Source organism: Castor canadensis, chromosome 9 (genome assembly GCF_047511655.1).
Source record: "Castor canadensis chromosome 9, mCasCan1.hap1v2, whole genome shotgun sequence".
Classification (NCBI taxonomy): domain Eukaryota; kingdom Metazoa; phylum Chordata; class Mammalia; order Rodentia; family Castoridae; genus Castor; species Castor canadensis.
Genome location: NC_133394.1, coordinates 153,395,132 through 153,416,218, shown reverse-complemented (window position 1 = coordinate 153,416,218; position 21,087 = coordinate 153,395,132). Strand labels below are relative to the sequence as shown.

General features: G+C 44.2%; 1 protein-coding gene and 1 pseudogene across 6 annotated transcripts in view; both read left to right on the top strand.

The window, feature by feature from the left end:
• Window positions 1-3: 3 nt before the first annotated feature.
• Grk4 (G protein-coupled receptor kinase 4) overlaps window positions 4-21,087 on the top strand; it is an 84,143-nt gene continuing 63,059 nt past the window's right edge. For 2 of the 6 annotated variants that reach the window (XM_074042723.1, XM_074042722.1), the window contains exons 1-5: window positions 4-592; window positions 7,974-8,069; window positions 11,432-11,544; window positions 14,552-14,629; window positions 18,024-18,115. In XM_074042723.1, the coding sequence (XP_073898824.1) occupies window positions 541-592; window positions 7,974-8,069; window positions 11,432-11,544; window positions 14,552-14,629; window positions 18,024-18,115 (431 nt within the window). In that variant the 5' untranslated portion in view covers window positions 4-540. Of the gene's footprint in view, window positions 593-735; window positions 5,381-5,413; window positions 6,526-7,973; window positions 8,070-11,431; window positions 11,545-13,584; window positions 13,647-14,551; window positions 14,630-18,023; window positions 18,116-21,087 lie in introns of those variants that run through there. The other 4 variants (XM_074042725.1, XM_074042724.1, XM_074042726.1 and 1 more) reach the window with 4 other exon arrangements.
• Window positions 8,100-11,390, top strand: LOC141411023 (mediator of RNA polymerase II transcription subunit 28 pseudogene; annotated as a pseudogene).

Genomic DNA, 21,087 nt, shown 5'->3' with positions numbered 1-21,087 from the left:
GTAGTGCCCCGCGCGGTAGCCTCCTCTGCTGCCATGGCGAGGGGAGCTTCGGCTCCCTCTTCTGGAAGGCCGTTAGCCGGCACGGGGGCCACTCTGTGACCAGCACTGAGGGAATCGTTACGTGCGCTCGGCCGGGGCGATGGGGCCCAGAGGAGCGCTGGCGACAACGCGGCGGCGGTGACAGCGGAGCCCCGCGGTAGCCGCGCTACCCTCGCCCCTCGCCCCGACCGTTCCCCTCTTGGACCCCGCGGCGAGACCTCCCCGGGCCGCCGACCCTTGCGCCGACGGCGGCGCGGGCGTCCCTCGCGCCAACGACGGCACCGGCGTCCCTGGTGGCAGTGGTGGCGACGCCCGCAGTCGAGGCGGAGGCGGCGGCGGCGGCGGCGGAGGCGGAGGCGGCGGCCGTCGGCCGGGTTACTGCGGGGCTGCTCCCAGAAGTCCTGTGCGGGGTCGGATGAGAAATGCGTGGACTCTGCGGCAGTGGACCCCCGGTCTCCCTGGCCTTTCTCACTGCCTCGAATCTTCAGAGGCAGACGCGCCATGGAGCTCGAGAACATCGCCGCCAACACGCTGCTGCTGAAAGCGCGCCAAGGTGGGTGGGGGCCTCCGCTCCTCCCCGCGAAACCTGTCCCTGCGAGACCTCCACGCCACCGGCTCGGACAACTCGGATCCCAGCGGAACCCACCCAGGATCCGGGCTGCCTGGGCCGCACCAAGCCACTTTCGAGGGCAGAGAGGAAGAGTCTGAAGTGCACAGAATAGCGGGGTTCCTGCTGGGCAGAGGTGCCTGGGAACTGGTGTTCCTGGTGACATAGGACCAGCAACTTCATCTTGCAGTTGAGATCGTGAATAACGAACGTTGTGTGAGAAAAACCTATCTGGAACAGAAATGTTTCGGATCTTTATTTTTTTCTCCCTCCCCTGCCCTCGCCAGTCCTATTTCTGCCCTAAATGCCTTTGACGAGGAAAGAGCTGAATTAGGGAACGCATGAATTCTCAACACACCAGACACCCTGAATCAGAAACATAGTACGGGATCCTGAAGTGACAGTGAGTTAGAGACCAGAGTTAAGGCTTGGAAAGAAAGACCTGCGGTTTTGCGATTAAGAAGCAGTGAGGAAGCGGGAGGTGTTAGCTCAGAGCTGCTCCATGCCCTAGGTTGGGTCCCAGGCCCAGCACCGCAAAGCAAACCAAGAACGCTGAAAACAGACCGCACCCTCCCAGTGTGTGCACTAACTTCACATTATTTTGAACAGAAGAACAGTGGGTGGGAAGAGAACCAGGTCTTGGCTTTCTGTTAAGTCAGTTAGGGGGTCCTCAGATCAGTGTGTGCTGTCTTCACCTCTCTCAGTAGCACCCCACTGTGCCTCTTGTCCCTCACTGAGCTGCAAATTGGTCATGGAAGGGAATCATCCTTATTGGGAATCAGATCTGACCATTTGAGATCTCAACTTGTTCCTCCCACCCACATACCGTCATATCTGGGTATAATCCACAGAAAAAGGGACTACTGCACTAAGCAGACTTTATTGTAATGCTGCAGGGATTAGATGATGAGGTAGATATTTGTGTCTTCCCAAAATTCACATGTTCAAATTGTAACTACAAAGGTAATGGTATCAGGAGATGATTAGATCATGATTAGCTCATGAAGGTAGGACCATCATCACTGGGATTAGTGCCTTTATAAAAAGAATCCCAGGAGACACCCTTGCTTCTTCCAATGTGTGGAGTACACAGCAAGGAGGCACTCTATAAACCAGAATGTGCCTTGATTGGTGCCAAATATGTTTTAATTTTGGACTTCTCAACCTTCAGAGCTGTGATAAACACATTTCCATTCTTAAGCTACTCAGTTTACGATGCTGTGCAACCCAAACAGACAAAGATGGTCTCAAACAAGACTGTTAGAACCTTTCCTTCCTTGAGGAACGTTTGGCAGGTAATGCTACCTGGAAAGTGTTATTCGTCACTATCCCAAGCACATTAAGGGAATGTGAAATGATCACAATCATTACTAAAACAAAAATAATTACCTTTTTAAAATTTAGGATTTTTTTACCTGTTGTGGTTTGAATATGAAGTGTCCCCCGAAAAGGTTCAACAGAAGGCTTGGTCCCCAGCTGGTGGGACTGTTGAGAAATGGTTGAATTTTTGAGAGCACTGATTTCATCAATGACTTAACCCACTGATGAGTTCATACTGAATGGGCTCTTAGGAGGATGGAGGAAGTAGATGACTGGGGTATGTCTGAAGGGTCTGTCTTGTCCCTGGTCCCTTCCTGTTTCCTGTCTGCCTTGAGCAGTCTGCAGCATTGCCTCACCACTCCCTTCTGCCATGATGTTCTGCCTCACCACAGGCCCACAAGCAAAGGAGCCAAGTGATCATAGACTGAGACCTCTGAAACCAAGAGCCAAAACAAATCCTTTTTCCTTTAAGTTGTCTTCTCAGATATTTTGTCATAATGATGAAAAGCTAACACATTTCCATATAATACATGGGTAAGCAAGTTATGGCCTTTAGTTGCTTTAACTAAGCTTAAATTATTTCACAACGTAATTCTGAGGAAACCTTAATCCCATTTTATCTCTTGGAAGAATGTACAGCATAAGTGTAGACAGGGATATATGTTATGTGCATTTAATGTGGGCTTTGGTCTCACATGTAGCAGTTCTGTTCTAATTTCAGGTTGTAGTGTCAGGTAGTAGGTTCTTCAGCAACTGAAGCGTAGTTGATATACCTGTTATTAATGCTGTCTCTTACTGAGGCCTCCTCCCTAGGATTTTTTGGTTATAAAGAGCTAACTTAAACAAACTAATAAATTTGGAAAAGATGGGTGGCTCAGAGAATCAAACCACTAATTTAATAATCAGACCGGAAAAGGACAGAGATCAGGACTTGCTCAGATTTTATTCATTCAGGAGATATTTTTGAGTACCTTTTGTATACTAGGAATGTTCTAGGTGATATTCCTATATGTGAATAACATGACCAGACATTACTGCCATTATTGAGATCACATTCTTGTTAAATTTTATTTATTTGTTCAAATAGACACATAATAATTGTACATACTTATGGGGTACAATGATACTTCAGTACACATATACAATATTCAGCAATCAGATCAGGACTCCAACCAAGATACACGTGGGATGGGGGAGAAATGAGAGAGACTACGGATGAAGCCAACAGCAGGCATCACCAGGGCACACTCACATAGCATAATGAGCAGTCATGTGCCATGAGCACTAGGATCCCGAGGGGGCTGGGAGAATTACGAGGAGAGAGCAGATCAGAGAGATTGTTAAAGGCAGAAGACATGAGATTCAGGGCCGACTGGAGTCTCCACAGTTGCTTTCAGAACTCCTCAGCTGAGGAGACTGAATGCTCTTTGCTGTCTCTAGAAATGGCATACCGCTGACATTTTTGTTTCCTTCATTGCACTTAATTTGTTCCCATACTCAAGAGTTAATGCAATTTTTGCTGTGTAGTGAAGGCTTTTGTACTCTTTTGGACATGTCCTTACATATTTACTGTTCCAACCTGGGCAATGGGTCTTTCTTGCTTTTTTTTTTCTTCCTTAGTTCTTTCTCTCCTTCAGGATCCAATTTAATTTTGTCCTCTTCTCTGTAGCTTTCTCTGGTTCTAACAGCTTGGAGTGCTCTCTCTGCTCTCTGGGAATTTGGAACTTGGGATTCATAACACAGCATAACTGTGGTTCTTTCTCTGTCTAAATTGTAATCTATTTAGGGGCAGGGATTGCTCTTACCTTTATTTTTTTATCCCTTTTAGTGTTAGCCATATAATCGACACTTGGTAAAACTTGGAGATTAAGGAGTTGATTTGTTATTTTGTTGAACTCAAGAGAGAGAAGGTGAAATACATGATGAATTTAAAGGACTGAATTGATATAGAGGAAATAAGTCATGTCTGAAGTAGCCATAGAGCCTTTATAAGAATGGTTGAAGCCAAGCGTGGTGGCATATGCCTGTAATCCTAGCACTTGGGAGGCTGAGGCAAGAGGATTGAGAGCTCAAGGCCAGCCTAGGCTACATAGAAAGACTCTTAAAAAAAAAAAGGCCAGATGCTCTGGTTCACATCTGTAATCCCAACCACTTGGGAGGCAGAAATGGGGAGGATTGTAGTTTGAGGCCAGTCTGGGCAAAAAGTTAGCAGGACCCCATCTCAACGAAAAAGCCAGGTATAGTTACCACTTTCCATATGGGAAATGTTAGTAGGATGATATCCACCCAGGCCAACCCACGTTAAAAAAACCCAAAAAACCATGAGACCCTCTTTGTGCTTGCTAATTTCATCTCTAACTCTGGTACATTCCCTGTAGTCATCACCCCTAGTTTTTCCAAGTCTACTCAAAGTTAGCAACCTTTTTAGCATCTGCTGAATGTGATACATTGCTCTTAGGGCCCTGGGCACGTGAAGGTCCATTCATTCACCCCTCAGTGATTTCTTTGTGTGCTGGAGGTGTACCAGGGATGGGGCATTGAACCTAGACCCCACACCGACATTGAGTGGAGAGGTTTTAAGGTGCAGAGGCTATGAAGGGGAAGGCAAGAGCAGGGTAGGCTTCAACAAGGGAATTCTGCTGGAGCTTTGCCTAGACACACAGGCCAGAGCCACAGGCCAGGCAGACTGGCACTTGTGATTTCTGAAACCTGCCCTTGCTTCTTTTGGGCTTTTGTAAATAGTATAGCTTAACATTAGGCACCTGTGGGTGATGTCAGGCAGGGCTGCACTTCATTCTCATCTCATCCTTAGACTCAGGATTCCTTCAAGGCCTATAAGTTTATATTTGTGGTTTAGGAAGGTGATTCTGGGATGCAGACCAGAGAGGTAGCAAGGTCAATTAGAAGAGAAGCCAAGAGGAGCAGTACCCCTAAATGAAGGGCAGTGGTGGTAGAAGGGAGTGTGGGGATTCGAATCCCGCCTAGGGCAGGGACTGACCTTAATCTCCACATGTGACCAGAGCCTGATAACTGTCTTTCACACGGGACTAGACTGTAGATGTCTTCTGAATAAATGAATGAAGTACTTAATAGTTTGTCAGCTGGTAATCTTACAGGAAGAGAGGACTGGGAGTGCCAAAGCTGCCTGTCCTCCAGCGTCCTTGCTGCCTGAGGGGTGACAAATAGAGATTATAGAACAGCCTTGGGGATGGGGTATAGCAGTGGTAGAGTACTTGCCTAGCATCTGTGAGGTACAAAAAAAAATCCTTGACTTTTGTTTCCCGCTTGTCTAGGAGATGGATCTGGGCACTGACCTTCCGTGGGATCTTCTGTACATTAGGAAAACATACCCTAAAAGAGAAGGGAAGGAAGATTACTGAGTCCTGCGCATGGGCTCGATACCTTTCTAGACAAGTTAGTTCAATTAAACTCTATAACAATACTGGTAGGGGGAGAGGGCTGAGAGCTCGGAGAATGTCACCCACCCAGAAACAACTAAGATGAGGGCTGGGACTCTGGAAGACTTGTCTTCCCTGGACATGCCATGGAGATCAGACCACACTTAGTGCTGGGAAGTGCATCCAGGCCACCTGTTGTGGCCAGTGTACCCCTCCCCATGAGTGCCACATAGTTGTGAATGCAAACTCTCTGCATTTGAGCCACTTGCCCATGTCATCAAGGCCTGCCAGCTTTGCTGCTGTAGTACCTGAGAAGGTGTAAGCCCTACTTTCAAGTCTGTAGACAATATCAGGCTTAGCAAAAGGTTGCAGCAGCCAGGCTGTATGTTTCTTGCTTCTTACTCCAGAAATGTAAGCTTGGGATAGAGCAGGGACTGAGAGAAGCAGAGAAAGACATGACTGGGCATGAGAGAGAAGTGTCTTTGCTGCTTACTGATTGAGCTGCACTGGAGACAGTCATGGCCCTAGGCACTTTTGCTGTCCATATGCGAAATCTAGAGAACAAGTTAGGAAAGTGAAAACTTCCTGAGCCTTTAAAGGGTGAGACAAATGGGCAATCCCAAGGAAGAGTTATTATTCCAAGAGAGGGGAAACCAACAATAGCTCTGAAAAAAGTCCATGATCAAAATGACACCTGTTCAGTGTCCGCCGGTTCTCTGGAATGGGTTCCCATGCTCTCTGTGAAGGGGCCAGAAGGGACAATTCTCTTGTCCCAGTGCTTTTTCTCAGCCCTTCAGTGACATGGGACACTGTTATTCTCCTGCATTGGCAGGTGCTTGTTACATATTCACTGAATGAATCTTTTTTTTAAAAAATGAGGATTTGCAGGGGAAAGACATGGTAATGTGAGATGCTCTGGATAAGGGCAATGAAACGCAAGAACAGAGATTTGCAGTGACTGTCAACTCTGTGTCTCCTGAACTTGGCCCCATATCTAGGTCTTCCAGATGTCTGCCTCACAGTTTTCCAACCCACTGTATCGAAGACAGAGTCATCAGTGAAACATGGCCTTCCTCCCAATTTCCTAATTCTTCCTCATGGTCCCAGAATCTTAGTGACCACCTAAGCTGTGATAGTCTCTGCGATGAAATTCCGTAAAATGTTAGTTTCCAAAATGTTGGAGATTGAAGGTTCTGATTTCTCTGAGTTAAGGGGAAAAAATGTGCTTGTCATTAAAGATCTTGTGAAATCTTTGCAGTATAGCTCTTTGAACTACTCTGATCTCATCATGGGGTGCCCTTCTCCCTGATCTGTCTCTCCCACATCCTTCAGGTCTCTGCCTACATGTGACTCCTGTAGGGAGTTCTCATTGGATGCTGCCTATTCAAAATAGCACACGCTACCACTGAGCGCTCAGACTTTGTTTTTTATTATTACATTCCCAATGCTTTGAAGATGCCCAGTGAATATTTGTTCAAAGAAAAACACAAATATTTTCTAAATGTATCTGTATCTATATGTGCACAGAGACAGACACAGGAACAGACACATGGACACAAATACACAAACACTTTCACACACACAAGTGTGTATACACAGATATACACACATCAGCAGACACAGGCACACATGGACACACGTGCACACGCTCAGACATGAACAGACACATGCACAGAGCCATACAAATTAGACATACATTGCATATATGTATACTCACACGCACAGACAGAGCACACACAGGCACACAGAGAAACACATTATATGTAATTTTGTGGGACTGGGGTTTGAATTCAGTCAGGGCTTTGAGCTTGCAAAACAGGCATTCTATCACTTGAGCTACACCTCCAGTCCATTTTGCTCTGGTTATTTTGGAGGCAAGGTCTTGTAAACTACTTGCCTGGGCTGGCTTTGAACTGAGATCCTCCTGCTTTTAGCCTACCAAGTAGCTATAGCTAGGATTACAGGTGTGAGCTACTGTCACCCAGCTTTGTTGTTGTTGTTGCAGTACTGTGGTTTGAACTCAGGTCCTCACACTTGTTAGGCAGGTGCTCTATCACCTGAGCCACTCCATCAGCAGAACACATATTTATAAGCAGCCCTTTTCAAAGTGTCATGTTAGATCCAGTTTACAAATTTGGGAACTGAGGCTTAGCAGAGGTACTTACACACAACAAAGCCAATGACTGCGTCATCAATCTGACTTCCAGATAAGACAAATTATTATAATCTTGAATTTTTCTCATCTTAGGCACCCAAACTATCCAACCAAATAGTAAGATAGATTAGTGATAGGAGTTGTTATATTTGGATATTTCTGACTATGAAAAAATGCTCTTTTCTCCTTATAAAACACCATATTGATAAATTTAATGATATTTTAATTAAGAAACTCTGAAAAAAAAGCCTTGTTTAAAAAAAAATTTTTTTGCTGGGTATGATGTCAATCCCAGCAGTCTTGAAGCTAAGGTAGGTGGAGTCAGAGTTCAAGGCCAGCCTGGGCTATATGTTGAGAGCCTGTCTCAAACAACAAAACAGGAACAAAAATAAAAATAAAACAAAAATTTTTAAAAGCTTTTTATTTCTTTTCTTTATTATTTTTTTTAATTTAGGAGAATTTGGCCAAAAAAGCGGTCGCAGTAGAAAATGGAGGGAGATGCTGAGGCTGCCCCCTGACAGCCAGTGCAACAAGCTAAGACATACCATCGGTGAGTACTAGCACCTGCTTAAGTCTTGAGAGGGTGGCTGGCATTGCATTGTTAGATGTTTCACTTTCTTGAGTTCCATGTGTGTTTCAAACACATGGACTAGGGCTCTTCATGAGTCCTAGGCTGCGGTGGGGGAGAATCCTTTAGGTTTTCTAATCTGCATTTATCAAGAACATGACTGTTGACTTTTTCATTCAAAACTGTTTTTAAAAAGTAGTACATACTCCTTGTTTTATACATAAGGGAAATCAAGTAAAGGCTCTTCTCCCTATGGCCAGACAATTACCTTCTCTGGAAGAAAGCACTTCTAAGCATTTTGTCATAGACTCTCAGACAGCTTTCTATGCAGAATAAAAAATTATTGATAATTTTATGAAATCACTAGTCCAATAAAAATGGTATACTGGGGAAGAGGGTGTGCCCGTCATGAAGCTGGCACTGATTCCCAGTGCCATCCTAAAGGGAAGGCCCTGGTCACTCACTCTGACCAGAATTAGGAAGAGGCTTCAGAGACCTAGACATTGGGAAGGGGTATCCTGAGAAACCCGGGTTGTTTTTGGGTTGTGCTGATAATGGTTCCTGTACTCACCCAACCCTATCACCTTTCTTTCTTTAAGGCAGTCCTCAAAATCCAGACTCTGAGGTTACCTTACTCTCTGTCTGTGTTAGATGAGTTTCATTCTTTGTGTTTTGTTTTTCTTTTACTATTTGATTATTTCCATATGAATTTTGGAAAGAAGGCAGGCCTGAGTACTGGTCTGCCATCCTCAGCTGGAAACTAGGAACTCTTCCAAACCTTCAAATTAGGGAGCAAGTATTAAAAACTCTCACCATTTCAAAAACATAACTTTTTGACTGGCTCATATCGCTTGTTTTTTAAATGTGGTTAATGAATACTTTGAAGTAACATGGAGTAGCCAAACTGGATAAAGTAGGTTGTAGAATTCTTGCAAAACTGTTGTGAGGTTTGTTGAAAAAAGCAGTTGCACACTGGCAACCAAATGTTTCTATCCTTGCTTGAATGTTTCCACATGCAAACTCAGGAGTCCCAAAAGGATTGTTTAGACTCCCAGAATTACTTGGCATTAATAAGCCTTTTGATTAAGGGATTTGTTATGCCTTGCTCACTTTTCATGAATTTTAATTGTTCAGCTTTAGAGTCCCTTTGGGGGAACTCTAAACATGTCTCTCCATTTCAAGTTGAGAGTCACTGCTGGAAGAGCACCTGCCTTTCTTGCTGAAGTTTGACCTATTTTAGACATAGGGGGTTTGTGTTCTTGACACATTCAGCAAACATTAGGCCCTTGTTCTTAGAATATCACTGCTTGAGGTATGGTGAGGTAAGGTATGCTGTATTTCCTACTGAAAAGAACAAGCAAATAAAAAAAGCAATTAAATAGGTCATTAAGCATGTATAGTATTTGTAACTTTTTGAAAGTACAGAGGTAGCAAAGTGGGAAAGAGTTTTCAAATCTGAATCTGGTGCACACCTGGCAGTGTGTCCATAGGTGAAGTTTATGCAAGGGCCTCTCCTTTGTGCTGACCTTCCCTAGGGAACGTCCATCCCCGGTGTGTTTTAAATATTCATGATAACTGACTTTAAATCAGGAAACAGAATAGTTGTTTAAAAATAATACTACATTCCAGATATGGTGGCTCTGTTGGGTGGCATGCTCTCCTGGCAACCCCCTGAGCCCCTGCCACCCCCACCGAGATTCCCCAGCTAAACTTTGCTTCTTCAAGCAACACATGCTGCACCAAGAAGTTCTAGCAGAACCTTAGTGGATGAATGGAGTCATCACTTGAGGCTTGCTTTGCTTCTCTTGTGAGTCAGGACTGTGTCAATGGCACTGACCAGGAAGAAATTGGAACTGGTGTTGATCATTGTACCTAGAAGTTTCTGGGCATTGCAAGACAGACAGTCTGGTTTTTTCCTGCAAAAAAGATTACAGTTGTCTGTCCAGAAAGCAGAGCAAGTTATCAGAGAGAATGCTGTGGAGCTAAGGAATGAACTGTAGCAGGAAGATGCTCCTGACGAAGCTGAGCACTGGCAGCAGGGCTGGAGGACTTCAGCATGCAGCACAAGGTTCAGGCAGCATCCCTCAGGGCTCCTGGGGTAACCTTCAGGAGTTGTCCACTGATGTCCCTGTGCCTGTAAAGCAGACCTGAGGGAACCTGGCCTGCAAGGCAGCCCCATGCACACAGTTGTGCCAGACATCCCTCTTTGTGGACATGGCATTTTGGAAGAACTCTTTGCCGGCGAATGAGTTGATGTCACTCTTAGGTTGCCACCTAGCATTTCCCCCTCTTAATTTCTTTCTTTTCTTTTCCTTTTTCTTTCTTTCTTTTTTTTTTTTTTTTTGATGAGACTGGGTCTTAACATGTAGCCCAGGATGCCTTGAACTTTCTTGCTTCTGCCTCCTGAGTGCCAGCTTCCTCAGTCCTTTTGGATAAGCTTTTCCTTTCTTGTTTTATAGTCTCTTTCTAGCTTTCATTCCTTTTCCCAAGCAAACACTGCACTGTCTGCATAGTTGGGACGTCTGTGGCCCATGTTCTCTTCAGCCTTGAAGCCCCTCCTCACACACTTTGACAACCACAGGGTCTGACCTGGACACTACCAGGTCCACAAAGCTCCGAGTGACCTTTCCACCATGTTTCCAAGCACAGGACTTTTTGTCTCTTTCACCATCTCTCTTTAGTTCTCTTCTATATCTCTCTGTATGCCCTCACTGCATTGTATGCTCATGGGAACTACGCACTGTTCCCCTTGAATATATGAGACCATAGATTATTTATCTTTTTGTGGGGTTTTTTTGGTGTTACTGAGCCTCATGCTTGCTAGGCAGGCACTGTACCACTTGATCCATGCCCCTAGCCCTATCTGTCTTCTTATATATGGTACTTATTGCTCATTTTTGTTTGTGTGCTGTGTACATATTTGGCACATGGGCCTATGATTATCACCTGAGACCAAGAAATCCCTTCGATTAGAATATATAGTAAATGAAAGCTTTTAAAAGTCACTTTTTTAGCATAAGGTTCTAACCTGGCTGTCTCATGCTAACTAGAAGCTCTGATTGCAGCTTTGGATCTCCTGGTCAACCTAAAAGCGTTCTTGCTGAAAAGATTAGAAACCGTTCTACATGGTGCTTAGTGAAGATGTTTTGAATTAATGTGTTTATGAGTTATTGACATTTCTCTATTAAATTCAAACGTTATCTGCCAAATAAATAATTCCTCAAAAAATAATACTATAAATACTGTTTTTGACTTTCATAGTGTCAAGTGAAAACAAGTAAGTTCAGAATAGCACCTGGTGGACTGTAGCAACTATATTTGTTTCTTATCCTCTCTTCATCCAGAAAAGGATTTTAGCAGTCTTTGTAACAAGCAGCCAATAGGAAGACTTCTCTTCAGGCAATTCTGTGATACAAAACCAGATCTAAAGTGGTGCATTGAATTCTTAGACGCAGTGGTAAGTGCTTCATCTCAGGGTTGAACTCCCAATCTTATGCTTTTGATTATTAAACTAGACCTGGAAACAATGTAGGAATGGATAGACTGGTTGTCTTGTGCCATGTCATCTTTTTAATCTGGAAATCCCTGCAATATAAAGTGATACTTTATGTGACATTATCTCAGGTGCTAGAAAATCACATATGCTCATGGAATGACTCTCCTTTGTATCAAAGTTAACAGACCAAATGACAAACTGTGCTTCTGCACCCACCTGAAAGGTGTCCTTCCTGCTCTCAGCTGCAGGATGTGTGAAACACTTTAACCCAGAAGCGTATGGAAGGAATAAAGTTGTAAGAAAGATGATCACCTTAGATGGAATTTACTATGTTCTGTAAAGCTTCCAGCATTCTCATGTATCCTGTTAGAGACTTCTGTGACTTCCTCACAGTTTGTTTGTCTGTGTATGTGGGATTTTTTTGTATTGGTGTTATTTTTTTTTTTTTATGTGATTTTTTTTTTTTTTAACTCAGGGCCTCATGCTTGCTAGGCAGGTGTTCTAGCACTTGAGCTACTCCACCAGCCCCCTTAGAGATAGTTTTGTGCTTCAAAAAATTTATGAATACCTCTGGCAAGCCTAGAATTTCAAAACTATGAAATTCAGAAGTAAGTGATTAGTAGAAAATTGGTGGAATTCAGCAGAAAAGCTGTCACTGTTAGTTATTTGCACTGCGGTTATGACCCTTCTTCCCTCTGCTTTGGCCTGTCCAAGTTACATGAGCAAAGATTTACTGAGCGTTTACTGTTCACAAAGGATCGCATTATACGTTGAGGGTTTTTTTGTATTATACGTTGTTTTTTTTTTTTTTTTGGTGATACTGGAATTTGACCTCAGGGCCTTGCACTTGCTGGGCAAGTGCCCTACCAGTTGAGCTACACCTCCAACCCTTTTAGTTTTATTTTTCAAATAGGGTCTCACTTTTTGCCTAGGGCCAATCTCAGATTGGATCCTCTCACATAGCTGTAATGACAGATGGGTCCCACCATGCCAGGCTTATTTTTTTATGGCCTTGAACTATGATCCTCTTGATCTCTTCCTCCCAAGTAGTTGGGATTATAGGCATAAACCACTGTGTCTGGCTATGTTGAGTTTTTATTCATTTTCTGTCTGTAATAGCTCTGTAAAAACTTTTTAAAAATATTTTTTAGAAATTGAGGCTCTTTTGCTTCCTACTGTGAGGGGCTCACCTAGTCCTTTCCTTTCTGGCACAATTGTTAGGACAAGACAAACAGAAAGAGGGGCAGTTGTTTCTTTTTAAAACTAGGATTCTGATGCCTGCCTGCTTGGTTCCAAGGGTGAACTATGGATGGAAGTGATGATGGTGCTGGGTTATGCTTACCACACTGCAATCGTTTAAGAATCTAGGGATCTACAATTCTTATGCTAAATTGGCTAAACTGCATTGCTTAAATTCTATTTTAGGTTTAAGTCTTTGGATGTTCTCACAATACCTACTAGTTATTATGTGACAGTCAGTTGACTGGTGACAAGTTTTGTTGCTGTTTCCTTTATGGTAGTTGTGAGGGTTCAGAAGGAACACCTGATCATGCTCTTAGTACAGCGTGTACTTCTTTGACTGACCTTGTAATAAGTTCTTGAATGGAGAGATCACTTCTTATCTGCCCTCCCCAGTACCTGGCTCCTTGCTCAGTGTTTGCTGAATGAATTAGTGGTATCTATATCAGACAGGGACCTTCCTGCAGGAAGGTTCAAGCCCAAGTGTGTCACCTTCTCCCCCTGGGGACCCTACTTCCTAGAGGTCCATCAATCCTATATCTCCCTGCAGAGAAGTTTCCCCCAGGACCAAAAGTGGATCTCAGAGAAAGTGGTCCCACAGTGTAGAATGCTCAAGGGTGTTACTGGGCTGGACCAGCTGTCTGACACAGGGAGTTTTTTGTACTTAAAGAGCAGTTATCAGAAGCATTGGATGGTGACTTCATCATCTTTCTGCCACAGGTGCACCTGCTCACCTAAACAAAGCCAGCCCCCAGCAGCTCTCTCCTCCCTCCAGCCTCTAGCTCCCAGAACTGCTAGGATGCTTAGGTCTGGACCCTTCTCTGGTAAGGGTGTAAGCCTTTAGTTTCATTCCCATTTTTTCAGGACATGCCAAGCCTAGACTGTCTCCCAGAGTTTTCAGAGCTAACCAATGAAGGGATTTTTTTCCTTGACTGTGGTTCAATGGTATCAACTGCTCTGGCCCTCCCCCGGTCCTGCCTGTGAATGACTCCTGCTTTGGTGTCACCAACTGCAGCTTCCCCTAGATGCTCTGGGCTCAGCTTTCTAAGTAGCTGCTGGGCATTTCCAAAATGCTGTTGCCTTGTCTGTTTTATTAGCTACAGTTAATGGCTGCAAGTGTGACAAGGCAGAGAGCATTATGGAAAGAATTGCTGAACTATCTTATCAACTCCTTTAAAAATAGACTTCTTTCCATGGAAACCCAGCCCAGTGATGGAGCATGTGCTTGGCATGCACAGGCCCTGGACTCAGTCCTTAGCGCGCACACACAGACATGTGCACTCACAGACACGCGTACACGCGCCTGCACACATGAACACACAGACACGCGCACACACAGATATGCACACACATGCCCGCACACACAGAGACACATGCGTGCACACATGCACACACAGACACGCAACACATGCCTGCATACACACTCACACAGACACATGCACACACAACACAGACATCCACATACATGCCTGCACACACATGCACACATGTGCATGCACACAGATACACGTGCACACACAGATACGTGCACACGCACACACACTTGACATTTTTACCTCCTGTGCTCCTTAGAGTCCCAAAGAAGAGCTGTAGATATTTGATCCACAGAATGCTCTCTGGTCCTGAGCTTGACAAGTCTATTCCATCAGTCAGAAAATTTGAAACATTGTGAAATATTGTTGGTGAAAAATCCACTAACATTTTTCTTTTCTCCCCTCTCTCCAATCAGGCAGAGTATGAAGTTGCCATTGATGAGGAGAAAATAGATCATAGACAATCAATCTTAGATAAATTCTTCAAAAAAGAGGTGTGTTTCTTCTTTAGAATAAAGATGTGTAAGTAACTTTCTTAAATAACGTGTATAGTTATTTTTACTTTGTTGGATAAGAAATAACCATATTAAAAGTTTTTATTGCTTTTAAATGTTCCTCTTCTGCATGATATTTAAAGGACCCAGAGTAGTTATGATATTCCTAAAAAAAAAAGCAAAACAAACATACTTGGAGAGCTCAAACATTCTCAACTTCAAACTTACTGCAAAGGTACTTTAATCAAGGCAATGTGGTAAGTGAATAAGGATAGACATACAGGCCAATAGTATAGGACAGAGTCCTGAAATAAACTCATATGCTTACAATTAAGTGACTGATGATCAGGGTGCCAAGATAATTCAGTGGGAGAAGGAATAGCCTTCTCAACAAATGGTGCTGAACAACTGGATATCCACATGAAAAGAATGAAGTTGGACCCTTACCTCAAACCATAAAAAAATTAACTTCAACCAGGCACCAGTGGTCCATGCCTATAATCCTAGCTACTTGGGAGGCTGATATTGGGAGGTTGGTAGTTTGAGGCCAGCTCGGGCAAAAAGTTCATGAGACCTCATCTCAACCAATAGCTGGGTGTAGTGGCATGAGCTTGTCATCCCAGCTACATGGGAGCCTGAGAGGGAGGATGGCTGTTCTAGGCTGGCCTGGGCAAAAAGTTTGTGAGACCCCCATCCTAACAGATGGGGTATGGCAGTGCACATCTGTCATCCTACTACTGTTGGAACCATAAATAGGAGGATCGTGGTCCAGGCCAGCCCAGGGAAAAAAACCAAGACCCTATATCAAAAATAATCAGAGCAAAAAGAGCTGGAGGTGTGGCTCAAGTGGTAAGTGCTTAAAAGCATTAGGCTCTGAGTTCAAACTCTAGTACCACCACAAAATAAAATTAACTCCAAATGAATAAAGACCAAAATGTAAAAGCTAAATCCATACAACTTTCTAATATCCTGAATAAAGAACTCTTATAATTCAATAACAAAAAGACAGGGACTGGTGGAGTGGCTCACATGGTAGAATGCCTACCTAACAAGCATGAGGCCCTGAGTTCAAACCCCAGTACCACCAAAAAGAAAAAAAGAACAAATTTAATGATAAAAAGACAAGCTGACTTTAAAAAGAGCAAAGTTAATGTATTTTTAATGTGGAAAAATAAGCATATTTTTGCAAAGCTACTCTCTTTTCCCTCCCCACCATTACACTTTCCTGTTAAAATTTCCTATATTCAAATGTTAAAAGGCAAGGCACTAAGTTATTTGGTAAATTTACCCTGGCAACTACCTATTCTGAAAAAGAATCCTTGTTTCTTGATTTAGAACCTGAGAAGCCTCAGCTCTACTTTACTGTTTTAGCCTGAAGCCAGTCACGCTATGGCTTGCTTGCCACACTTTAGGTTTCCTTGGTCAGAAGTCAGCTTGGGAGGCATCTCTTGTTACTGATTACAACCAAGGAATTGGCATGGTCTGGGCGTTGTTTTCATTGAGTGTAGACAGTAGTTTGCTATGTGTTTCCTTTCTCCAGAATCCTTTGGATGAGGGTGAAAGAGAGTCAGAAATTGGCACCCAGGGCACTGTCGGTGGGATGTGAAGTGGTAGGGTGTTTTAGAGGACAGTTTCATAATAAATATCAGTATTTCAAGTGTGTGTGATGAGCTAGCAATCTGTTTTAGGAACCATCTGATAGAGATTAGATGTTGAGAAATTTACATGGTAACAGTGTTTACTGTAGGAAAATTGGCAACTAGAATGTCTGGCAGAGGCAATAAACATATACACTGGGCCAGCTGGACATGGTGGTTCATGCTTGTAATACCAGCTACTCAGGGCAAAGGTTGGGAAGATTGTGATTTGAGGCCAGTGCAGGCAAAAAGTTAGAGAGACCCCCGTCTCAACCAAAAAGCCTTGCCTGGTGGTATGTGTCTGTGATCCCAGCTATGTGGGAGGCTATGGGTAAGAGGATCACAGACTAGGCAAACTTGGGAGATCCTATCCAAAAAATAACTAAAGGAAGAAAAAAGGGCTAGGTATGGCTCAAATTGTAGAGCCTTTGCCTAGCAAGCATGAGGCCCTGAGTTCAAAGCTTAGTACTGCCAAACTATAACAACAACAAAAACTTTACATAATGAAAAAACATGCAGGTAGCTCTGTAAATACCTCCTTATAAAGAGGTATTGCATGTATAAAGATATACCTTATAAAGAGGTAAATGCATGTATAAAGATACACATGCATTGTTTTTCCTGTTTGAGGATGAAGAAACTGTGTTTCTGAGGAGGTGTGTGTGTGTGTGTGATTTTTTAATTGTCTTTGAGAAAACACGTAATATAAAATTTACCATGTTAACTGCTTCTAAGTTCAGGAGTGTTAAGCACATTTACATTGCAATGTCACCAATCTCCAGAACCTTATTATCTTATAAAACTGAAACTCTACCCGTTGAACAACAGCCCTCCGATCTCCTCTCTGCAGCCCTGGCAATCACCCTCTGTCGATTTGGCCACCCTAGGCCTCTCATAAGTGGGATCATGCAGTCGTTTGTGAGTGGCTCATCTCACTGAGCACATTGTCTTCAACCTTCGTCTATGCTACAGCATGTGTCAGAATTCCCTTCCTTTTCTGAAATTTTCATTTTAGTTTTGCAGTACTGGGAATTGATCCCAAGGTCTCACACATGCTAGGCAGAGTCTACCACTGGGCTCTACCATAGCCCTAGAATGTCTGTCCTTTTTTTGTGATACTGGGATTCAAAGTCAGGGTTTATACTTGCTAAGCAGGTGAAACCACTGAGCCACGCCTCCAACCCTGCCAAGCCTGAACCTTGATTCTCCTATTTTAAGCTTCCCTCCACAGCTGGGATGACAGGCATGCACCACCATACCCAGCTTATTCTGTTGCGGTAAGGGTCTTGTGAACTTTTTGCCCATGCTGACCTGGAACCACTATCCTCCTGGTCTCCTCTTCCTGAGTAGCTAGGATTACAGGTGTGAGCCACAGTACCTTGGCTGAATGCCCTTCCTTTTTAAGACTATCTGTATATGCCACTTTTCATTTTGTCATTCATCCATTCACAGTTAACTGAGGTTGTTCTTACCTTTGGCTGCTGTGTCTAAGGCTGCATTGAACATGAGTGTGCAAGTTCTTCTTCAAGACACTGGTTTCCATTCTGGGTCGTTTTGAGTGTGTAGAAACAGGCCCCTGAGGGTAGATAGCAGGTGAATGCTGGAGAGTGGGACTGGGGTGGAAGATTAAGGTGGCGCTTGGACTGTTTTTTTCATGTGTTGCATGAGCTTTTCTTATGGTAGGCATCAGGTTCTATTTATGATTGATAAACTAAAAAATCACTAATTGTCATGTATTTGGTTTGTGCTATGTTGAGAATTCGGAAGAAATACCCAAAGCTGTTGTGTGTGACTGTAGATGGGACCCGGAGCAGAACCCCTCTGGAAATGTCTTTGGGAATTGCACTAGGTAAGTGATTCATCCCAGCCCTGCACATACCATCTGTAGCTCACCCCAAGACAGAGGGTCATCAGGAGATGTCTCTGCACGAGGTAAGTTCCTATCAAAGTATTTTCCAAATTAAAATGAGAACTCTTACCGGTTTTGTGTAGGAAAGGTAAACGAAGAGTAGTACCACATGTGCATAAGTGACATGCTGAAGAGGGCCACACCATGGAGACTGGCATCCCTGGCGTGACCCGGGGTCAGTGCCACTGTAGTGTTAAAAGATTGCTCTTCCTGCAGTACAGAGAGTACTTTGGAGGGAGGGGAGATGGGATGGTGTCTCAAACACTGGCCGTAGAAGCTCTCTAGGGTGTTTGGGTGAGGTGTGATGGTGGCCTGGGCTAGGGGATGACGATAATCATAAGGCTAGATGAGTGGACTTTAGGGACCTTCAGGAGGCTGGTGGCTTGTGGGGATGTGTTGAGTTTGAGCGGGTTGAGTCATCAGGCAAAGCAGTTGAATCTCCGCCCGAGAGGCAGGCTGCACTGGGAGTCCTAACACCTGTCGAGGGTCTGAGCTGAGGCAGCGGAGGCCAAGTCTTGGCAGTGTGGGCAGAACGAGAAGAGAAAAGAAGAGTTAAGTAAAGACAGCCTGCAGACCCTCTGCACCTCTTCATCTGACACTCTTAAACTCGGTCTGCCTTCAGTCTCTACCTTCATTTCTAGAGACCATTGGCCACTTTGGCTAGACCTGCGTTGTTGGAGGGAGGGAACAGATGCTGGGCTGCACGAGTTAAAGGGTGATACAAGATCAAGGGACGATATCCTAGTCCCAAGGACAGACTGTGAGCTGGGGGCAGAAATGAGGTAGGGCTGGAATGTTTGGGAGGATGGATGTTTGCAGAAGCTGTGGGAATGGGAGCAGGAGTGGCATTTTTGACTTGTGCTGGTGTAGTGATGTGCCACATAGTGTCTCCTTTAGTCACGTTGCCTAGTGACACTGTAGCCAGCCCACTTTGTGTAAGCACACTCGGTGATAATCAGTGGCAAAATATCCTAAGGACGTGTTGACCAGCACATAGCATGTATCTTACTATGACTTAAATGACTCGTGGCTATGTAAGCCCTTTCCTATGTATTTTTAATGCCCAAGGAAGTTTTAAAACCTTCTTATCCTGGCTTCACTTTAATATCGCTAAAGTGACCCCAGACCTCAGAGAATTAGATGTACTCATTTGTTCACTCAACAGGTAATTTATTAAGGGCCTCAATGTCCTAGGCACGTGGGATATATCCCAAACACAGCAAACTTCCTGCCCTTGCACCATTCCTGTGTGTCAGGCATGGCTCCCAGGCCTGTGAGATGCAGTGTGCTGGAGTGCACCTGGAACTTGTGATACTTTGCTAATGTGCCATTTACAATAGAAGGAGAAGGCTCTCCTCTGCCCAGGCTGTCTCTTGAGGTATAGGCACTCCGCACGCTGAGGATGACTGGTTTAGTTAGACGCTTATTCCTTTTGATGAGAAACTCAGTAAGCAGCCCTACGTCCTGCAGGTGAATGGTTTCCACTCCTCTAGCTCACTATGGCATGGGACTAATTGGACTAGAACTCTTTTTTGGGGGTTGGGTACTGGGCTTTGAACTCAGGGTCTCATGTCTGCTAGGCATGAATTCTACTACCTGAGCCACAGCCCCAACCCTTTCTGCTTTAGTTATTTTTCAGGTAGGGTCCCATGTTTTTAAGCAGGACCAGCCTCACCATGATCCTTCTACCTATAGCCTCCTGCACAACTGGGATCAGAGGCATATACCACAACACCTGGCTTATTGGTTGAGATAGGGTCTTTCTAACTTTATGCCTGGGCTGGCAGAGATGATCCCAATCTCTGCCTCCTGAGTGTTCAGTTACAGGCATAAACCACCATGCCTGGCTTCGAGCACCACCCCCTCCTTCTGTTCTTCAGCCTCTTCCTCTGAAAATGGTGTAGAGCAGATGCTCTTAAGATTTTTAACTTTAGGTCATCTGCTTGCTCTCAGTGAATTAATGGAGTTCTAGTGTTTGTGACTTGAACTTTGCAAAAGAAATCTTCTCTACGTGATTGCTTCTCTGGTATGCTGGACAGGACAGGCACAGTCTTGCATTTCTGATTTTTGCAGTCCTGGGACATTGTTGTAAGAATAAAAATTCTTCCCCCTTTTAACTGTGACGTCAGGGAAACCAAGAAGGACCATCTTTCACTCCTCATCTTTGTTCTGTACATGTCCTACTCTTTCTGGCACATGTATGTTGGGAGACACGTAATAGTAATAACAACAGGAAAATAAACGCCTGAGAATGTTCATTCATTATGCTCGTAGTAACCCTGTGAGGCCTGCATGGTGATTATTCCTGTTTACCAAAGGAAAGATGAGGACCATGGAGGATGGATAGCTTACCTCAGTCTCTCAGCCAGGGGTGGCTAAGAAGGCTAGTCTGGCAGTCTGTGCCCTTGCCCTCCCTATTGTCTTCCATATGGGACTCATGTTGCTTGAGAACACAGCAGCCAGAAGTGGACATGTTCCCCGGGGGCAGTCATCAACCTGGTTTGCACAACTTTTGCAAAGATCCCAGTCATGAGAGAGGGCGACACTAGGGAAAACTCGCTAGGGATAAAGAGGAACAGGAAGTGAGGGGCTAGTCTAGAGAGTGTCTTGAACAGTGTTGACCTAAAACGACGCAAGCAGCATTTCCACCTCTTGTCATCTCACCCTCAAAATGACTGGACACCAAAGAGCTTTTGTTTATGTGATGAGTCACAAACATTCCATGGTCCCTCAGACCTGTGATAGTATCGTGTTTTGTGGCTCTGGAAAACCCTACTGTACTCTTGGAAGAGATTGAGGTTCCAGAAAGGCACAAGACGTCTTAGTACTAGCAGAATTAAAGTTTCATCAATGAACACCCCCTGTAAAGGTCTCAGGACCCATAGGGACCCTTGTTTTGAAAATCACTGTTC